This window comes from Prunus dulcis, chromosome 1 (genome assembly GCF_902201215.1).
Source record: "Prunus dulcis chromosome 1, ALMONDv2, whole genome shotgun sequence".
NCBI classification, from domain to species: domain Eukaryota; kingdom Viridiplantae; phylum Streptophyta; class Magnoliopsida; order Rosales; family Rosaceae; genus Prunus; species Prunus dulcis.
The window spans coordinates 42,022,219-42,045,053 of record NC_047650.1 but is presented as its reverse complement, the minus strand read 5'-3'; the positions used below and the strand labels follow the sequence as shown (position 1 = coordinate 42,045,053).

At 37.1% G+C, this 22,835-nt stretch overlaps 2 protein-coding genes and 1 pseudogene across 3 annotated transcripts; all 3 read right to left on the bottom strand.

Moving 5' to 3' along the window:
• Positions 1–8,992: 8,992 nt before the first annotated feature.
• On the bottom strand, positions 8,993–11,415 carry LOC117620254 (WAT1-related protein At1g25270-like). Its single transcript, XM_034350406.1, has 7 exons — positions 11,213–11,415; positions 10,872–10,934; positions 10,495–10,611; positions 10,148–10,403; positions 9,854–10,012; positions 9,370–9,521; positions 8,993–9,203 (listed from the first exon to the last, which is right to left on the bottom strand). Exons 1-7 carry the CDS (start codon positions 11,410–11,412, stop codon positions 8,993–8,995), a joined length of 1,158 nt encoding a protein of 385 aa, XP_034206297.1. The 5' UTR covers positions 11,413–11,415.
• Positions 11,416–12,756: 1,341 nt separating this feature from the next.
• Positions 12,757–17,002, bottom strand: LOC117620246 (annotated as a pseudogene).
• A 1,319-nt stretch (positions 17,003–18,321) lies between these two features.
• LOC117614750 (WAT1-related protein At1g25270-like) lies at positions 18,322–22,106 on the bottom strand. 2 transcript variants are annotated; one of them, XM_034343649.1, is made up of 7 exons: positions 21,869–22,106; positions 21,417–21,479; positions 20,763–20,879; positions 20,362–20,626; positions 19,279–19,437; positions 18,983–19,134; positions 18,322–18,784 (listed from the first exon to the last, which is right to left on the bottom strand). In XM_034343649.1, the coding sequence occupies exons 1-7, from the start codon at positions 22,066–22,068 to the stop codon at positions 18,565–18,567; spliced, it is 1,176 nt and encodes a 391-aa protein (XP_034199540.1). In that variant the 5' UTR covers positions 22,069–22,106; the 3' UTR covers positions 18,322–18,564. The 2 variants fall into 2 exon arrangements, with proteins under 2 accessions (XP_034199540.1, XP_034199541.1); XM_034343650.1 differs by having other exon boundaries at positions 18,640–18,784; positions 19,314–19,437.
• Between the last annotated feature and the right edge of the window lie 729 nt (positions 22,107–22,835).

The window sequence follows — 22,835 nt, the reverse complement described above, 5'->3', positions numbered from 1 at the left end:
ATGTATATATATATATATAGATATAAAACGGCACGAATGTTAAGAAAACTGATATAAAATTTTCTAAAAACAATAATTTCATAAAACACTGAAATTCCTTTAAAAGTACCACCTAGAAGTACCCCTGTAAGTCCGTCAATTCCCCTGGCAGGTCTCAGATGACACGCAGTCTATCCGAGCCGCAAACTGGCAGGATACAGGGGACTATGGTCAGCCTGATCCGCCGGCAGGTCCTCGATGACACCAAGTCAGCTCGAGTCGCTCTGGCAGGATGCAAGGGACCGTTGTCAGCCTGATCCGCAATCCTGGCAGGTCTCGGGGACACAGAGTCAGCTGAGCCGCAATCCTGGCAGGTCTCGGGACATCAAGTCTGCCAGGCCGCAAATCCTGGCACTCACGGTCCGAGCGTCCCCGAAACTCGTGAGGCAAAGTCAAGTGCACTGACTAAACTGTAAACAGACTGGATGTCCGTAGACATGGGTCCGTCTGAGGGTAATCACCAAATAAAAGGCGGGTACATGGTGGTTCTAAAACAACTATTTTAGAAAAACCTAATAATTCTCTGTAATCTGATAAATCTGAGTTAAGCTACTATTCTGAATCACCAATTTCAAATTTACTGCTCAACTGAGTAATATAAAAATAAGTATGTTTTACGCTACATTACATGCTAGGAAAACATGTAACATCACTTATTCAAGATCAAATACTGAAATTTATTCAGATAACTCATTTATAAAAACTTATTTATATAAAATCAATATAAAATCACTTATGAAATCTTATTTATAGAAATCATCTATATAACTCATTTATATAAAGTCATTCATGAAAGAAAGTCCACTCACAGTTGGTCCGAGCTAGCTGGACCCTTCGAAGGTCCCTTCTGCGGGTCGATCGGACCCCTAGTGCCTGATTAACTATGGATAATAAATTAATAAACTGCTGAATAAAAGAATTTAAATTAAACACCCTGCCCCGGCTCCTAGAAATACGTGCACTCACTTTAAAGTTACTCTTATTCCCACATTAGCTTTTTAGACAGTTAGAACGGCCTTAAGAGACCCAAAGCCTCACTAAGCGATAAGCTGCCAGATCGGCCGATCCGGGACCCCTTGGGTCCACGGTCTCCGATGGCCAATCTGGACTTTTTTGAAGGTTCCTTACAGAGAAGGAACCATGTTCCGCGAATTTAGTCCGAAACGGACGGTCGGATTGGCCAAAATCACGTTATCGCTTTAAATTCAAACCCTAGCCCCAGGGTTCGCGATTTCGGAGTATCCGGAACTCCAATTCGCAATCCGTTGAATCCTACACGATCCTGAAATCATGTAGACCGACATATCCAAAATTCAGTGCGATCCAACGATTTGACGACACTGCACCCAAGGACCGCGCGATATGGAAAATCCGTTCGGGGCTCAAACGGAATCCGAATCGAGATCCGCAAAATCCCACGCGCTCGTGACGACACGAGGATTACAAAACTGCACAGAGTCACTTCACCACCCTCGCCCACGCGCCGCCACACTCGCGGGCAGATTCGGGTGTCCAAAGCAATTTTGGGTTGCCGAAAAATCTCGGAACCAAGACTCCAAACTCCTATCCTAGGTAAAACACCCCATTTGGAGTCACTTTTGTTCTTGAACATACCCCAAAAAGTTGCCAGAAATGGCCGAAAACAGAGGCCGAAAATTTGCTAAAACTTCAAGCTCAAAAATCCAATAGCTACACTACGAATCGATCTAATCCTACCCAACAAGCAGCTAGAACAGCTCGAGAGGTTCAAGATCCATACCTAGGTCGCTGGAAATGGTGGGTGGAGGTGAGAGAACGGGCTCCCAAAAATTTTCAGAAAAACGGTTGGAACCGGCCTGTTTCGTGGCAGTTTTCGGCTACTGCAGTAGCGGATGGAGGTTGAGAGGGGTGGCGCTGATAGAGGGAAGTGAGGTGGTTCGTTTGAGACCGGTATTGCCTGAAACGGTGGCCTGAGTTGGGAGAAATCGATGTCTGAAGTTGGCTGGCCGAGATGGTCGCAAGAGAGAAGAAAAGCTGGGTTTATAAGACTGAACTTCGAAATATTAACGGTTCTGCCACTGAGACTCTTTTGACCATAACTCCTTCGTTACAACTCCGATTTGGGTCTACTCCGTGTCTACGGACTCGTTTCGCCGTACTCTACGCAACGGCGCAAACAGAATCGCTAAATTCTTTTCCGATCAAAAAGTCAACTTTTTTCCTATAAAATAATGCGAGGGTAAAATTGTCTTTTTGCTAAAAGATATTAATCCTACTTTTTAGATTTTTTTTATTTTTTTATTTTTTTATTTTTAGATATTTTGTTTTGGGTTATTACAGCACACCTTAAAAAGATAGGCGTGCCGTTAATAACTAATATTTACAACATGAAAACAAGCCTTAAAAAAAGTAATTTATGTGCTTTTAACGGCATGATTGTATATACGCCGTGAATGCAAATTTTTATATATATTACGACGTGAGACTGAGTGTGTCGTAATTTGTAATTAAATTATTTTTTTTTTGGCCAAAAATCCTCAACATATTTGCAATCCACTAAAAATATAATAATTTTTTAAATTTCCCTTTTTTTATTGTTCATTCAGACGTGAACGTTCTCATCACTTCTCTCTCAATCTCTTTCTCACAATTTGTGGATTCTCTCTCACAGTTAATCAAGAGCTCCAGCTCCTCATTCCCGAGAAGACTATTGTTGGAGCCTTATTGCTTCGAAGCTGAATTCTCAACGACATTCCAAAAGTGCGATTCTCTAAAATCCTAACCCCCAATGCTTGATTATGAGTTTTCTTGTAGCTTTAGAGTTGATTTTGACAGGACCCGCCCCGGAATTTCCTGGAAACTAGAGCGGACCCCGTCTTTGTTTCGATATCACCCCGATGCCTGGCCCACTTACTAAAAATTGAGACTTTCTACCAAAATTTTGGCAGAGTCTCCCCCGTAAATTAAGAAAACCCAACAAAATTATCAACCTGCAACATACATAAAAATAATCTCAACCAGCAACATGCTTTCATCATACAACAAAACATACTAAATGGCCTCCGGCCACACAAGCAACATCTAACATCGGCGATAACAGAGCATCTACCTAATTTAGTTTACAAGAACACTTGAGTAAAAGGAAATTACTCGAAGCCTAATCAACTGATGTAAATGATTCGGCCTTCGAACACTGCTTGCAACCTTCCTGGGTCGACTACGGGCTGGGGAGGGGGGGAAACAGAAAACATGTGAGTGGACAAAAAAAACAAGATTTGTAGTTAAAACAACATAGTAAACCCACAGTGTAAAAATAATGCTCAAGACATGCAGGCTTACAATTCATAATTAAATACTCAAAAACAATTTTCATTTAAAATTATTTAAAACCACAAATCATTCCATCCATAAACCTCATGCCCACAATTTTACTGCTCCTACCAACCTACTGTATAGACTCTAATTTCTTCACTCTCACAACTATATAAACATACAAATATAAATATAAAAATAGTACTATACAACATACTCCTCACACTACCTAGGTACCGGGAAAACAATCCAACCGGGGGATCGTTTAACTAGCCCGCAAGATTTTCAAGTGCTATCCAGCGTCTAGGGATGAGAGGTCCAACCGGTGGACGAAACTCCATAGCTCATACACCGGAACATCCTACGCGCTTAGATTGGATCATCACACACCGGAACATCCAACGCCATGTGTGATGATCCCAAGCAATATACAAAGTCTTCTTATACGCCGAAACATCCAACACCGCTTATGAAAAGTGTCTCACACGCCGGAACATCAAATGCCACGTGTGAGACTAATAATAACCTATTCTTCCTACACGCCGGAACATCAAACGCCACGTGTGGGAAGCCTAGTGAATGGGGAAGGTACTTACATACTGTAATCATACAACTTTTCTCTACAACCCCTCATACTCAAGTTCTTCCACACATCACCTCAACAACCCAAGTACCCCACTTATAGACAATATATATATATATAACCTGTAATAACCCAAAACAAAATATCTAAAAAAGTAGGATTAATTTATTTTACCAAAAAGATGATTTTGCCATCGCATTATTTAATAGGGAAAAATGTGACTTTTTGATCGAGAAGGAATTTGACAATTCCGCTTGCGCCATTGCGTAGAGCACGGTGAAACGAGTTCATAGACATGTAGTGGGCCCGAATCGGAGTTCTAACGAAAGAGTTATGGTCAAAAGAGTCTCAGTGGCATAACCGTAAATATTTCAAAGTTGGATCTATAAAAACCTAGCCAGCCTCTCTCTCTCGAGCGAAAACGGGCCGCCGCCTTCCAAAGCTTGCTGGCGCCGCCTCAGGGCACCACCGGCCACGGTACCGGTGGCGTTGGAACCGCCGTCGAGTCCCCTACCTTTCCCGACCGATCCCCCGCCCGCCGACGACCTGTGCTGGCCGAAAATTGCGAAAGAACAACGGGAACTCACCGAAACTCACCGAAACTTCAAGGCCTCCGATCTCCCTCCTCCGGCCACCATTTCCGTCGACCCAGGCACCAAAGGCCCGACAGAACCACAGGAGGGACCTTCAAGAGTTCCAGCTAGCTCGGACCAATAGTGAGTGAACTTTCTTTCATAAATGATTTTATATAAATGAGTTATATAAATGATTTATACACATGAGTTTACATAAATGATTTTATGTCGATTTTATATAATTCAGTTTTATAAATGAGTTTATATGAGTAAATTTCATTATTTGATTTTGAATAAGTTTTATCGAATATTTTCCGAGCATGATTAGTACAGTAACAGTTCTCTAATTTTATGCTGCTTAGTTACACAAACTAAAAGTTATAGAAACAGAGTTTGAGGTTCGAATCAGATGAGATTGCAGTTATTAATCAGATTTTTCTAAAGTTACTTATTTTTTAAAACCACCATGTACCCGTTTTTAGTGATTACCTTCAGACGGACCGATGTCTACGGACATCCAGTCTGTTTACAGTTCTGTCAGTGCACTTGACATCGCCTCACGAGTTTCGGGGACGCTCGGACCGTGAGTGCCACGATTTGTTGCTCGGCAGACTTGGTGTCCCGAGGCCTGCCAGGATTTGCGGCTCGACTGACTTTGTGTTCCCGAGACCTGCCAGGATTGCGGATCAGGCTGACTATGGTCCCCTGTATCTTGCCAGAGCGGCTCAAGTCGACTTGGTGTCATCGAGACCTGCCGGCGGATCAGGCTGACCATAGTCCCCTGAATCCTGCCAGTTTGCGGCTCGGATAGAGTTCGTGTCGCCGAGACCTGCCAGGGGATTTGACGGATTTTACATGGGTACAATTAGGTGGTAGTTTTAAAGAAATTTGAATACTTTTATACAGCTATTGCTTTCAGTCATTTTATATCAGTTTTCTCAATATACATGCATGTTTTATATCTCCATATAATTGTGCAGTTGTACAAATTTATATACATACATTTATATATTTATATACATACATTTATATATATATATATAGATGAATATCTTATATTAGACACAGCTGAACTTTAGCCTTACTTATCAAGTTGTTTTTACCATGGGGTTATTATGATTATATACTGTTTTCAAGAACATCGTTTTTGTCCACTCACATTTTCAAACTTCTTTTTCGCCCCCAGGCTGTAGAAGTACGCAGGCATCCACCACCAGGCAACTCCTAGCTTCCGCACCACCAAGAAGCGTAGGATTTTGTTGTAAAAGTTCGTGAAATCTTGTAAATTAGTAGAAAATGCTCTGATATCTAGTTTTAGTGGGAAACTTGATCTGGTGAATGATTGGTTGTTTTATTCTGGCTGTTGGTGGAAAATTATTTGCGTGTTTAACAGGTGGAAGATTTTGGGTTTAGACAAAATACAGGGGAGACTCTGCCGAATTTTCGGCAAGAGTTTAAGAGAAGTTTGAAAAGTAATTGTAACGAGAAGGGTAAAAAGGTAATTTGTGCCCGACATTCGCCAGGTGTCGGACACGCACAAGACTTGGCTCGAATTCCAAAGTGGAATTGGGATCGGGTCCTGTCATAACCTCTCCAAAAATCCATACAAAACATACTCTCGATGCCCAAATATGTCAAACCATAATATATTGCCAAAGCGCTATACAAACATCAAATTCAACATTTGAATATAATATATTCAATATAACATTTAAAACATTATGCATAAATCTTTCATCAATAAAACCATGCGTGTGATTGAAAACAAAGTCCACTCACAAGTATTCCCATGCTGCTGACCATGAGAGGGTCCTGCCTACTGAGTAGGTGCAATCGGAGCACCTATTTTGATATACAAACCCTTAATTAATATAAAATTACTTCGAAGCGGAAATCACAAATTAAATACTTAAATCCCCAAGTTCCCAGTATGTGTACGTTGAACGAGGTATCCTAAGATCCGGTTACATGTTTAGGAATCGCTCACGATTGGACGGTTATCGCTAACCCACAATCTTTGAATTATTGAATCGAAACATTCGGGGCTCCGATTCACTATCCATGAAGTCCTACACGATCCTAGGAATACCTAGAACAATATATTTTAATTGTGAAACGATCCAACAGTCAGAACCTATCGAACTTGGATAACGCACAATATGCAAAAATCTGTTCGATAATCAAACGACGTCAGAATTGAGATCCGCAAAATCCTAGGCACTCGTGACAACCTAAGGATCTCATCGAGACAAAGTGCAGCTTCACCGCCCTGGCCCACGAGCTGCCACACTCGCCGGCAGCGCGTGGGTGTGTATAGTAAATTCCGGCGACGGAAAAACTCCACACCCGAACTCACCCTTCCTATCCTAGCTTCTACTCAAGGTCAGGATCACATCATTCAACTACGGGGAGGTCCAATTTGGACGGCAACTGGCCGGAATTTCACTTTGAAATCCGGCCAAAACTTAGGTTTTCAAATCGGTTCCTAGACAACAAATCGATCCAAACCTATGCAACAGTCAGCTAGACCATGGAAAAAGAGGAATAAACCTCACCTTTTTCATTGGGTTTGGGCGGCGGAGACGGTGGCGTGACGACGGTGATTCATCGGTTCAAACCAGTCGAGATCGTGGCCGGAATTCGTGGTTTTCAGTCGGGAAAACTGGTGGTTCTGGTTAGGGGTTTCACGATGAGTCGAACAGGACCGGTCTCGAGGCCTGGGTGGTCGGATGTGGCGGCGGTGTTGTGGTTTCCGTCTCGGTGAACAGTAACGAGGGAGGGGAAGGTCGCGCGCAGAGGGAGAATCGAGAGAGAGAGAGAGAGAGAGAGAGAGGTAAAAGTGAAAAATTAGATTTTTACTTTAACCCTTTTTGAAATAATTACAAGTTTGCCACTGAATTATTTTTGATCGCCAAATCTTCGTTCCAACTCCGTTTCAAGCCTACCACATGTCTACGAATTCGTCTCAGTACAACCTACCCAAAAATACCAGTCGTGATCCCAAAATCCTTCCAGATAAGAAAATGACCAATTTACCCCTACCCGTAGGGTAAATTCGTAATTTCACTTAAATAAATTATAATATGAATTAAATTTGGAGTCGGGGTGTTACAGATTTGGATTCTAAATTTCCTTATCTTGATTTTATTGTGGTTATTTTTGTAGATTCTATGTGAATGTTTGATTTTATTTGATTGAATTTGGTTTCCAATTTGCATGTTTGATTTGATTTTATTGAATCTAGATTTTGTGTGTATTTCTAATTTGATTTTGATTGAATTCAATCAAAATCAGCCAAGGTTAGGGTTTGTTGAGTTTTATAAGTATAGAATTGGACTTCAACGTAGGATTAGTTATGGGTATATGATTAGTATGATTAGAGCTTTGTAGTATGACACACTTAATTGACAACATTAGTTGACAATCTGATGTGGCTGTTGATGTGTGTATGCCACCTCAATTATAGGCAGATGTGAAATTATAAATGGACAGAGAGAAAATAGACACTACAAAAAAAGTGGCAACAGTCACCATTATTTAGTAACTAGCCTTTAGTCACCTCAGCATTAGTCACCAAATGTCACCAAATAATGGTGACTATTACCACTTTTTTTTTTTTGGTAGTGAGAGTGGTGAATTTAACTAAAAATTAAATTCAGTATATAATAATTTAGAAAAAGAAAGAATTTAGATTGCCATTTTAGATTTAACCTCATTTGTTGACAGTGGACTAATCCAAAGGTGTGGAACTTGTATCAAAATTTGTGTAAAAAACAAAGTGCCACCAGTTCGTCCCCATTTATTTCCTAAAAACATTGTGGATATTTATTGATATTATTCCCTAAGTGGGGAAAATAAATCATGTTGTCCACTACCGTAGTATTCTATAATTTATTCTCCTATTGCGGATTGTGCATGGCAGTGTGCTTGCCAAGGAAAGTGAGATTTTAACACAAGACTTCATATGCACAAATAACTGTTCTTAACTACTTGAGTTAAATTCCTTGATAATTTCTCAGATAAAGTTGCATATGTTTGAGTTTTAAACTTCTCATGGGATCTAACAAAAATTCCAAATGGGTGATAGTTGGGCGAAATTCAGAAATGGTCTATATGGTTTATCCTACAAGTCAATGTATGTCTTAAGACTTTTTTTTTTTTTCCCTAAGAGACAAGTGGCCACATAAACTGTGTCTAATTACTTGGTGGCCACTGGATGATCTGTAGCCAATGTTATTTTGTAGACACAAATGTATAGTATCCGTGGCTATTAAGTAACAAAAAGGCCACCATTTTCATGCACTGGCCTTCTGATATGTGGCTTTTGCTTCATTTTTCTAGTAGTGTCATGCGGTTTTAATTTTGTTAAAATAATACCACTGATTTTTGTTTGTTACCAATTAGTCAAATCTCAAAATATGTTGGGGCCAAGCTTTAGACCTGCAAGCTTTAGACCTGCACAATACATGTATTTCTTCATTCTATAGTTTAAAACGAGACTTGACTAAGGCTTCACGTCCTCCTTTCTGCTCTCAACCATTTCCTTCTCAGAATTCACATCTTCCCCAACAGATGTAACAACTAGGATTGGTTGAGAATTGGATTCATATTTGAGACTTGTTTGGGATTCTAATCGAGTCATCTGCAGCAATTCCTTACTCTTACCCCACAATACCGCGTATAATCCACTCACAATCATCAGTCCTCCCAGTATGCTGACATTTGCAGATACAACAAGCATAAATATTTAGCTTTTGGTAAATGAAAACTGAGTTAACCACAGAAGAGGAGAAGCATTTAAGAAAAGCCGAAAGGTAAAGATATATTCAAAATCTCCAAGGCAACAAATCAACAACCAAGAAAATAATAGATATGTCATACCTTCCAAGGTGCAACTTTTCATCCAGCAACAAAGACCCTGCAAGTGCAACCATCACAAGCAAGAGAGGCTGAAAAACTGCAACCAACAATGGCCCTCCCTTCTTTACAACCCATGCAATTAGGGTCACAGCAAGTCCTGAGTTAAGAACTCCCTAAACAAAATTTCAAATAGAAATAGAATCTGAGAGGCTTACAACTGAAATAATTAATTATCTTTAGTGTGTCGTGCAATGAACTCATGTTAAATCAATCATATAAATGATATTCTAGATTATTATGGGATTGTAAGAACATGTGAACGGGTGTTACGAATCCATCCAAATGATAGCATGCGTACCATCATTAGTACAACATGCTGGGTTTCTAGTTCAAGTAACAGGTTATCATCCAGGTAGATTCGTAATACCATGTCGGCATGCTGCCAAAGAAAAGTTTCTGGCACTGACCCAAAAAAATTGTCAAACTGCTAGTTTTCAGTATTTACCGAATAAGAAACTGCAAGAAGTCTAATATCCCAGCCCAACTTCCACTGGTTCCAATCCCTCTCCACACAGAGGGCAAACACTACGGATTGAATTGATCCCATCAGGGACATTAGAGCCGTACTTGAGTAAGGGTAAGGGAATCTCTTGTTTAGTTTTCCCTGCACTGATAAATTGAAATAAATACATAACCAACAAATAATTTAGAGAAATAAAAACACTCAAGTAAATTATGATAAAGCAGTTAATTTTTATTTAAAAATATATATATAATAAAAAATAATAAAAAAACTAACCTGAATTATCAACCAAATAGCATAGGACACACAGCTACCCAAAGAAACCATGGAGCCCAACAAAAGACTTCCAGAACTTTTGTGTGATATTGATGCCTCATGGCTATTTGGCTGGCTGTGAAGATCAAAATGTGTAGACCATATGTTAATCTCTATGCCTTTGTAGAAGGTGAAGAGCATAGCCCCTCCTATCCCCATGACTGTTCCCACAACTTTTGCTTTCCCTGCATTTGTGTCTATGGCCAACTCCTCCATTCTGAAACATGAAATTTATAAATTTAAGCACAGTAAAAATTAATTAAATTTTATGCAGATCATATATAAACGGCGCCCTGCAAGGACATTACCTGAAAAATATGGCTAGAATAAAAGTAATGGCTGGGACAAGATTATACATGGCCACTGCATATGTTGCTGATGTTAAGGCTATGCTCTCGATATATAAATTTTGAGACAGTGAACCCCTGAAATAAATAATGTGTGCTTAATTACTGGAGATATGAATCCCACAAAAATTTGTTGTGAATTGGTTTCAATTTAAAATGTAAAAAATTAATTAACTTTGAGACAACATGATCACTGTTAAAAGATGTTTTTTGCAGTGAAGACATTTATATCATATAAGAATGATGAATTAAACTGCAAAACCGAAAGTACTCAGAGTTGTCCTGATCGAAGATTTAAATAATTTGCACTAAAGACAAGAAGAAGAACACTTAATTACCCAAATAGCCCACAGAGAAAAGCTTGAAACAGTACCATCCATGTAAGTTTTGTTCTGCTGTCCCTGTAAATTGATACTAATTATATATTAATTGCCATGTGTAATGAGATAAGCCCACAATTAATGCATCACTACTATTTGAATACAATCAAGTCTTTCAAAAGGGTTTTTTTTTATCGCAAAACGTCCCTGAGGTTAACAAAAGTACTACAAAATTTGTACGCTAAAAGTTTACCACTACAGATATCGCAAGGGCTTATAACTCAAGTGAATAAGAGCATTTAATTTACATCACACGAGACAAATACAAGAGATAAAGACAGAGGCAGCAATATTATAACCTTTCAAATACGAGAGCCAAGGGAAGCATAAAAGCAGCAGCAAACATCATACGGTAGGCAATAAGAATCGTAAAATTCATGCCATCTTCAGCCACTAGTTTGTATAAGATATTCATCCCCGCAAACAAAATCTGAACCAGCACCATTACCATCACTGGCTTCATCCCATCTGCCACTTTATAGTTCTGCATTTTTTCCATCAAATTGATGACACTATTTGCCATCAATATTTTGATTGTCGAGTTGAGAGAGGTAAGAAAGAACGATGGCTTTCGCTGTATTTATAGTGTTTTTAGGGTTTAGGGCGGGTCTAAAAACTAATGAAAACGATAGGAGGATCAACTAATTCACATGCTCTGCTCTCAAGTGTGTTGTGATTTCTTTGTTTACTATTTTTTTATTTTTTTTTATTTTGTTTTATTTTTGACGTTGTTATAGGATATACCAGTCGAACCACTCACAACCTGAGCCCCGCTGGCGATTGCATCCAGGATTTTAATTGGGATCTCTTGTGATTTATGATTTGTGGCCCAATCAGGATTTTAATTTGCTTTTCAGGTACTGGCACTTTCTGCTTGAGATATTTTGCCTCACACGTTGAGATCAACAAAAATTGAGTCATTTAACACCTTTTAAGTTTCAAAAATTACACAAATGTGTTCAAATTGTTTTCACAAAACTTATTTTCGTTGATTGTATGTGCAAAACTTGATAGTTTCAATAACAAAATCAACCTCAATGAATGTATGTGCAATTTAATTTCAAAGGCTAACTTTGTCATTTGAATTTTTTTTTTAAATAAAATTATCAACACCACCAGACTCTGTCAAAATAATTGACAGCCTCCCAACAGTTTATAAAGAGGCAATCAAACTCTGTCAGATTCGAATGAAGCAACACCACCAGACAGACATATTGACATTGAGCAGGTTGACTCCCATTTATTTAGGATCATGTTTTTTGTACCGTTTTAAATTGCTTCAGTTGTGCCTAGTATTTAGGATTTCATTTATTTATTTATGTACAAGTCAATTGAAAAACCAAGCCTTTCGAAAATCATCGGTATATATTCTCCTCACACTTGCAATTAATAATAAAGGCTGATGTTTTGATGTTTTGGGTTCTAGTTTTTCCATGTACTGCGTTGTTTCCTTTGGTGCCTAGTGGCTTAGGTGTTGCCTCCTTGCAGCACATTCTTTTTCTTGAATACACTTCCAAAGGCCAAAAAGAATGGATGCCTTTCACACCCAAAAGAAATTTTTATAACAAAGAAAAGAAACGGATGCCTTGACATTGAAGACCTGAGAAATCGAAGAACGGATATCCAAGCCCTTTCGACAACAACTGAAAAAGGAGAGGGTAAGAAGACCAAGATTAATTTAGGGTATTATTAAACGAACTCTAAAATTAATTAAGTATACTCTAATATTTAATTCAAAATGTATTAACTAAATACACCCTATTTAACTACAAAAAATATCTCTGGTATACCTTATACACTCTATCACACAATAAACTACCCCTGGTACACTTAATATACTCTATCACACAACACTAGCGTTCGTAGGAGCATTTGAGATGGAAAGTGCATTAGGAGCAACAATAATTGTATTGTTGTTGTCACCTCTTAACTGATCTTGAAACCTTACTGATGGTAGCAGTTGAGTCATCATCTTCATCTGTTTGTTTTTACCCCACAGCACCAATGTATAACCCACACACAATTAGCATTCCTCCTAATATGCTGTATAGCATAACCAAACACATATATACAGACGTTAGTAGTACTTTTTTTAAAAGGGACATTAAAACTACTCTAATTAATCTACGGGAAGGGATCCAAACTCGAAAAAAGAAATGCGAACTCGATGCAGCAGGACAGGCACACTGCCCTGGTCATATGATCTAACCCACATCGTTAGTATAACTAGATCTCATGTAATAGCTAGCTCATGTTCCTTATAACTTATAGACTTTCATGTTTTTTGCTCAGGATTATTTCCTCTATTATACAATTACCCAGAATAAGAAGACTGAAATAAAAATTTATATAATAATATTGTGGAGAAGGTCACTTGTGTGCCTTATATATTATGATAGGAGTTGTATATATATGCACTCGTCAATGGATTTTTAACCTATATCCTAATTATAAGTCTAATTCTAGCTTCATTTTCCCACCCTCCATTCGAGATAACTCGCAACGGAGAGATCCAACTTTTGACTTATATCATGTATCTTTAAGTCTAACTCATTTCCCCACCCTCTTTGTTCGGGCTAACTCCAACAGTTAAGACCGCGCCACTATAATAAAGAGACTGCCTATTTATATAAGTGAGTCGCGCGTCTATTAGAGTTGTGGTATCAAAATATTACACCCTTCATTGAATAAGTAAACCAAAAGAATAGATAAACCATGTATACCTTCCGAGGTATAACTTTTCATGCAGCAACAAAGACCCAGAAAGGGCTACCAGCAAAAGACAAAGTGGGTTAAAAATCGACACAAACAATGGGCCCCGCATCTGTACACACCATGCAATTACAGTAAATACAAGTCCGGTGGTCACGACCCCCTACATCACACAACACAAAGTACACACAATATTATATTAAACAATATTTAGTTGTTGCTAATGCCAAGAGGATGAATTGATAAATTAAATATAATTAATATGTAATTAACTTCCATATTAAAGATTTTTAATCTGAAATTAGATCATATACCGCATATACAGCAGTAAGAAGTTTGATGTCCCAACCCAACTTCCATTGGCTCCAATCCCTCCCCCTGCATAGTGCAAAAGCTACGGACTGAATTGATGCCATTAAAGACATCAGAGCGGTGTTTGAGTAATGGCATTGGCTAGGGTATGTCTTACTCATCTTTGCCCGTATACACGAAATTATCAAAACACTAACTTAACAAAACAACGGGATTAGATAGAACCATAATTTGATAAAACAAGAGTGCAAGAGCCCTTCACAAGGATACTATTAAGTTTCAGAGAAATGGGTCAATGATCTACTACTAGCAACATTGTCCCCAACTTAACCACATGCATATTTGGCAGGTGTGAGATTTTATACAAAAGTTATCAGTGCTAATAATAGTGAAAAGTTTCTGATGTGGGACTTCAAATTCTTCAATAATCCCCCTCACGTGGGACCACTCTATTTCAAGGTGGCCAGTCTGAATTGTTGGTTTGTTGTAGTAGTACCATGAACTGGATCGGTTTCCCCAATTCAGTCCGGTTTAGTATTGAATTTTGCAAAATTATATAATAATAAAAAGACCAAAATTGGCCTAATCAGACAAGTTTAAAAGTTGGGCTACTTACCCCTATCAATTGTGTGATGCATTAATAACATTGTTTTAAGTTTAAAGAAAATAACACTTGTCATGAGAATAATGGAAAAAGTTCAAAAGAGAAGACTACTAGCATTTCTCAACTTGAAATACCCTAAACCTTGAAATACCAACCAAATAGATGTTTATGTCAATTGAATCTCGAACACATCTTTAGAAAAAAAAATCAACTTAATCGACGATCCAGATTTTATTTTGCCAAACAGTCTCGCAAAAATGCATTATCCCTTCATATTAATTGAATACGTGGGAAACAAACCTGAAATACCAACCACAATGCAAAGGATGTGCTAGATCCGAGTGCCAATAAGGAGCCCAACAATTGACTGCCAGTGTTTCTATGTGATGACGCCACGTGGCTGTTTTGCTGGGTATATTTATGTAAAAGGTTGACATGTATTGACCAGATGGCAATTTCTTTCCCTTTGTAAAACGTGAAGACCATTGTCCCTCCTATTCCCACAAGGGTCCCCACAACCTTTGCCCTCCCTGCATGCGTTCCAAGTGCCAACCTCTCCAACCTGCATTATTATTACCCACATAATTCAAATTATAGTCAAATTAAAACTGGAAAAATGATTTTTTTTCTTCCTAAGTTAGGAAGGGAAAAGGGTTTCTTTACACGCACCCTATCAAGGTACACGCACATTACCAATGTGTACGGGCTAGAAAAATTATTTTATTTTTAGGTATTAAAGTTCTATTCTGTATAGAATTACATGAAACATATTGCTATAACGAAGGTGATGGCTGGAACAAGTTTAGTGATGGCCGTAGCAGATGTCGTTGATGTTAAGGCTAAGCTCTGTACGTAAAAATTTTGTGATATTGTTGCCTTGAAATATATATACACTACAAAAAAAAGTTACAACAATTATCATTTTGTCACTAATTTTGATGACTGTTGTGGAGGTTACTAAAAGCTTTGGTCATATTTTTTAACTTTTTTAGTGACTAAAAGGGTTTTCAGTCACATTTTTTACTTCTTTTAATGACTAAAACTTGTAGTAATCCTCACAAAAGTCGACTAGAGCAACTTTAACATTAAATGTAGACATGAAAACTTTAACATTAAATGTTATCATTTCATGTCTGCGTGGCAATTTTGTGATATTGTTGCCTTGAAAATATATATATATATATATATATATTATATGTTAGAAATAAAATTGAACTTGTACACTTTTTTTACAGCTAAATTAAAGTGCATCAAAACTCATCGAATTGAATTATGAGAAATGCTTTTCACAAAGCTTGGTTTTTAGTAATTTGGACCACACTTACCCCAATAATCCGGAGATAAAAGCTTGAAATAGTATAACTAATGTAAGTTTCGGCCTGCTCCTCCTATGGATTATGAAATAACCATGAGTGATGGGACAAAGGATGGCCTTCAACTTGGGTATATAAATTAAATGCAAAAAGAAAAAGAACTTTAACTTGGAAGAAATTAAATTAAATTAATGAACCATTCAATTATAAGAGCAACAGGAACCATAAGGGCCGCAGAAAACATGTTCCTATAGACAACAAGGACAGTCAAATTCATTCCAACTTCTGTTGCCATCTTGTAAAATATATTCATCCCTGTATATGCCGCCTGAACCAGCAACATCATCATCACTGGCTTCAACCCCTCTACTAGGCTCTACTGCTACAGAAAATGTGCTTCTCTCTCATTATCTCTGCCACAGAGAGAGAGAGAGAGAGAGAGAGAGAGAGAGAGAGAGAGGTTTTAATAATTTGTTTGGGGTAGTGAGAAGCAGAGCTAGCTGTGTTGTGTTAGTCTTATAAGCATTTACATTTTATTTCTTGGTTTCAGAAACAGAAAAAAACAAACAGAAAAGCATTTACATATTATTTCTTGGTCTTACGTTAATTATCTCGCGATTTCGACACACCTGTAGGTTTGAGAGACCATGCAACTCAACTCCTTCCCACAAGATTTACACGTGTAGGGTGCTGATGGTCATAATTAACAAATTCAGCGGTTGTTACTTCTGGTAACAATTCTCTGGTTTTTAGTGGGAGGTTTAGGGCTATTTGAGTAATGTTTTGGGAGAATGTTTTCTTAGAATATTTTCAGAGAATGAAAACATGTATTTTTAAAAACAAAAACAAAAACAATGAAAATGTGTCGGGTAGTACAATTTGAAATAATGATTTGTGAGTTGTTTTTATGAAAACATATCCCATGAGAATGAAAACAACTTTTTTTCTGTTTTCTACAAGTACATGTGAACTTGTTTTCATTTTATGAAAATATTCTCAGTGTTTTTTGTTTTTGGGCCACTGAAAGTGTTTTTGCCTCATTTTTGTTCTCTGGAAATGAAAACAACCCCTTAAAACATTACCGAATGGGCCCTTAAAGCTTGCCATGGATTCTTGTTGTGAAGGGCACATTTTGCCAATTTCTTCATTTCCTTGATAAAGAGAACCAAATAAGGGAAATACAAGTTTTTTGATCATAAGTTTAAGGAGTTGCAAAACACTTAGGCAAAATGTCACTTTTAGTCCCTATGGTTTACCACTTTTACCACTTTTGCCCATGTGGTTTCAATTTGATCAATTTTGCCCATGTGGTTTCAATTTGAAGCAATTCGAGAACAATTCTTAATTTCTGTCAAATTCTTCTAACTTCTGTTACTTATTAAGGGGCAATTTGGTCCAAAAATTATTAAAAGAAAGCCCTCTTCTTGAGGCTAAAAAAAGAACCTATATTCGGCCAATTCCCCACCCAATTCATAATCTTTTTGACTAAGGTCAATATTGGCATGCATTTTACATTTTACTATCTCAATATGTTGGAGTTTTTCATTGCCAATAGTGGCACAATCGTAAAATATCATGCAAAATCTCACAGCCAACTCTTGGCCGTGCTGATAAAAAAAATGGGTGAACAAACAGAGGACTTATTAGAGCATCTCCAAGGGAGATGTCAAATACAAAATGTTAAAATTTGATGACTTATGTGACAATTTGACACTGAAGAAAAAATTTAACTCCACCCGAAGTGTCAAATATCATATTTTTAAAAGCAAATGAGACCCATATGATGCTTAACATTTTAAAAGAGAGTAAATGATAGTGAGGTCCGTGACTAAAAAAATATTAAAATAATATTGGACATCCAGTTTCTTGATATGTTGTTTTTGACATATTTCTTCTAGCTTTCAAATCTATGTATGACAGGATTTGACTACTCGACTAGAACAATTTTAACATTTAATTTTTGTCATTTTATATTCACGTGACAATTTAACATATCGATTGGAGATGCTAATGAAAAACACGTCATGGGAGTGGAATGTCTGAAACCAATCATCTCGAGTGCATAGTATCCATGGTTAGAGAAAAATCAACCAAGATTCTTTCGTTGAATGTGAGATGAACACAGTAGGCCCAACACAAACAAACCCTCAACGAAAATAATTTATGAGAGCTCCAAAGCACAAACTATTTGGAACAATATTAATGTTTCACACCCCATGCACTATTACATAATGTGATAGTGCCACATTGGTTTTATAAAAACAAAAAAAACAAAAAAACAAAATTGGTTTTAAAAAAATTTAAGAGAAATAGTTAATAAGGGTACCATTGTTCTTAACTAAATGGATTGAAGTTGCCCGTAGGCCCAAAACTTAGCATGACTGGTCACTGAACAGAATATAATTCATTGATTACAATATCGAAAAATAGCAAGGAGTATGTAACTCAAGCGGTTAATTAGTTACCTTTATGCACGAGGTTTTATGTTGAAATCTCTCTCTTCCAATATCATTTGTATAAAAATATTTAACATACATATATTTATAACCTCCCCAAAAATTTACTTGAAGGGGATGGATCTATATACAATATCTTATACACGGAACAATACCAAAACTCCCAAATATTTGGGTAATTGGAATTGGGATACCCAGAAAAACATTACAATAATTAACATTTTTGTTATCACATTATTGTAGCTGGGTTTTCTTCAAATCCTCCTTTCTTCTACGGTATTTGGAGCATTATTACTTGTTAGGCCCTCATTGTTGCTGCTCATGCCATTAGGCATTATAACAATATCAATTGATCCAGAATCTTGATGATGCAAGCTTTCAGACGGTGCCACTGATTGACTCTTGTTTATTTCTTTGCCCTTACCCCACAGCACAGCATATAAGCCGCACACTATCAATACTGCTCCTAACACACTGTTATTTGCAAATTAAACAACAAATTAATAATTAAATTCAAATGCAAGCAAAGCCCCAAACGTATATGCACATTTCTCGTTCATTACTTTTATTGTTTTACGACATCAATTTATGGTAAATTTTCAGAATCTCAAGGTCGACCCTAGTTGAGAGATTGATCAATCAGTTCTATAAAAAAAGTGGTATATATAGTACCTTCCAAGGTGCAGCTTCTCGTCCAATACCAGAGACCCAACAATGGCAACAAGCACCAGCATAAGAGGGTTGAAAACAGATACAAACAAGGGGCCTCTCATGCGTATGCACAAAGCAATACATGTCACACTTAGCCCAGTGGCCACAACTCCCTACATAAAAAAAAGTCATGAGCATAGCCATATTCAATTATTATTAATTGACTATATATATAAGATCAAATCGCGATATTTTTAGATGAGGGTGATGGAAATTTAAGAACAACAAATAGTAGAAGAAGCTTAGGGTGGTAATACCCCGTATGCCACTGTGAGAAGCCTAATATTCCAACCTAATTTCCATTGGCTCCAGTCCCTCTCCTTGATGAGGGCAAATCCAACGGCCTGGATTGACCCCATTGCTGACATTAAAGCAGAGCTTGAATAGTAGCAAGGGTACGTCGCCCCCATTTTAGTCTGTTGCACAAACAGAACAAATGTTAGTAGTCTGTTGCACAAACAGAACAAATGTTAGAAAAAAAAAAAAAAAAAAAACTAAATATGTATTAGTCTAATGTGATCATAATATATATTACTAATAAGAATTTCATGGGCACTGAGCTTTGGCAGTGTCATGGCCGGATAGGGAGGAATGGAAAGGGGGTTTTTCTTTTTTCTCTCTCTAGGGCATGTTTAGGAATGTTTTTTTAAGGGCTAAGGTCCCATTTGGTTCATGAGAAATGAGACTTGAGAATGAGAAATCAATTGCTTTCCCATGTTTGGTAAGTCTAGGTATGAGAAATCGTTGCCTGGCTCATAAAAAAGTAAGAGGGAAAGTGAAGTCATCCTCCCAACTTGGGGTTTTGTTTTTCCTCATCATGGGAAAGTTTGGGGAAATGAGCTAACACTAAATACATATTTTTTATGACCATTTTATCTCCATTAACAATTTAGAATTATAATATATCATTAAATGCATTCTTTTTTTATTTGATTTAATATGGGTATAATTGAAAATTTATACAAACTTTGTTTTCCATTCCTACTCAAAACAGACATGGAAAAAGAAATAAAGTTATATATCCCGATTACTTTCCTAGCATTACCAAACGTGGGAAAAGAATCTTCTATTCTCATTCCTTGGGAAATGACATGATAAATAATTTCCCCTCAAATTCATTCCACGAACCAAATAGAGCATAAAAGTATTTTCTAACAATCAAAAGCACTTCTAATATTAAGTATGACACAATAATTTAAAAATGCTAATGAGTCATGAAAACAATCTCTGCACTTCCAAATACTTTTCTCAAAAGCTCTTAAATTTTTAACAAAAATTTTAACATTCTTCTAATAAAAGCGCTCATATTATACCCCTAAATTTGTATGTGAATGTGTCACCTGAATAATGAGCCATAAAGCGAAGCCAAAACAGCTCCCCAAGGACAGTAGGCAGCCCAATAGTCGATTACCAGAGTCTGCATGAGCTGATGCTGCCAAGTGGTTGTTTTGTTGCTGACTACCATGCAAAAGGTCAACATGTGTAGACCAGATGTTGATCTCCACACCTTTGTAAAATGTCAGAACCATCGCTCCACCAATTCCCATTAATGTTCCCAACACCTTTGCCTTCCCTGCTATACTTCTTAAATTCAAACTCTCCAACCTATATAACCAAAGCAAACCAATCACAATTCATCAATTTATGCAGAGAGTTAAAATAACATTTACTTCTGTACCCGACAAATAAAAAATTTATTAATATAAAATCCTTAATGAAACCAAACCCAACATAAATTTACCTGCAGGTGACGGCGAAGACGAAAGTTAAGGCTGGGATGAGTTGGGCTATGGCAGAAGCAAATGTTGCAGATGTCAAGGCTAAGCTTTGAATGTACAAATTTTGTGACAATGATCCCCTGCATTAATATTGAATCTTTTTAGCTACATTTTTTTTATTTGGGTCAACAACTGTACATGTTGCTTTTTGAAAGCCTAGAAGATAACAAGAGTCACGTAAAAAGTTGTGGACATGCGTACTTCAGAGATTGCAATGGCCACAGTTGGTAGTTGGCTTCTATTTCTAGTGGACTACCAACTGTAAGCACTAATATATCTCTATATGCACAATACAAATAAAATATATATATATGTACAGTTATTCTTTCATATGGTTGTCTATACATTATTATCGTGGGGATGTCATTGCAAAAATGAAGGAAAGTAAAGATGGGTAATAGAAAATACATAACATCCATACAATAATAACGTCTGGACATCCACGGAGGAGAATTTCCGTATATAAGTTATTCTCTCATTCGGATGTTATATATATATGCTTTATACTATTTCAATAAAAATAAAAGTAAAAAGTTTCTTCATATAATTATAACCCAGAACAAAATGATTTTGGTAAAGATTGAAGAAACACAATTGCGCAGGGATAAGTTGCTTACCCAAATAAGCCAGACAAAAATCCTTGCAAGAGCACCATCCATGTGAGCTTTGGCCTGCTTTTCCTGCATGTAAATAAAACAAATTGAACACCAATTGGTTTGAAACATATAAGTGGTCAATGTGGCAAAATGTCAAAAGGTAGCACTTGGGATTTGATTTCCTTTTCCCTTTCTTTTCTTTCCTTTCCTTTCCTTTTTTCTTTTCTTTTCGTTCTTATTTTCCCAGTGTGTTTTTGTAAAGGAAACTTATCGTGTGTATATGATGAACTTATTGAATGTTCTGAAAGATATTACTGAAACCACGTCATCAACAGAGCACGCATGATGCAATTAGGGAAAGCTCTAGCAAATATGACATTATTGAATATTTCTTCGTTCTGAAAAACGCAAAAGATGGAAAGAACTTTTAATTTATTCTTATCAAAGAAGAGAAATGCAATACTAATATTCACCTTTCAAAGATAAGAGCAATAGGAAGGAGGAAGGCGGTTCCAAAAATGAAGCGATATGCAACAAGAATCCTTGAGCTCATTCCATCATTAGTCGCCAGTTTGTAGAAAATATTAACCCCAGCAAATGAAAACTGAACCGCCACCATTAACAACACTGGCTTCATGTCATGCAAAGCATCACAAATCTCATGAACCCCCATCACCAAACACACTGGAGAGAGAGAGAGAGAGAGAGAGAGAGAGAGAGAGAGAGAGAGGTTTGAGTGATAAAAGAGAGAAATTGAGGAGTGAATTGGGCTGACTGTATTCGAGGTTTTAAAGCTCTGTGGCTCTGGCTTCTGTGGGAGCTCCCCACGTCACCACCTACGAACCACATGGAGTTTGTGCAGCAAATTAACCCTCTAGAATAATCCTAGCCTAGATACAGAAAGAAGTTGTAGCCAACTTTGCATCTAGAATAACCCAAGCCTAGTTCACTACACATATAACTTTCTGAGAAACTACTGACCAAAAAAACTAACAAACAAATTTGAGCCACTAAAGGGAAACTAAAGCAAAAGATGGAATGATATATATTCACTAGTCTCATTGCTGTGGTGTAACTGTGTTGTGAGTATATTGACATGTTGTAAAAATTATTTAGTAAATATCCTATCGTTTGTCAAAAACAAAAAAACAAAAAAAATTTCTAGCGCAGCAAAACAGCAATGTACTCAGGTGTATTTACGCCATTATCTAATCATTTGTCAACCACAGTGTTTAAAATGCAAATTACAACCTTTTTGCATATGGTAAACTTAATAATAAACTTAAATATTAATATTTGTAATTAAACTTTGTTTGTACTCGCCTATTTTGCTTTCGCCAAATGTAACGTCTATCAATTTTCATATATCATTTATGTAACTTTTAGTATTTATATATATCAGTCCTGATCTCTTGGACCCCTGTAGTCCAAGAGATTTAT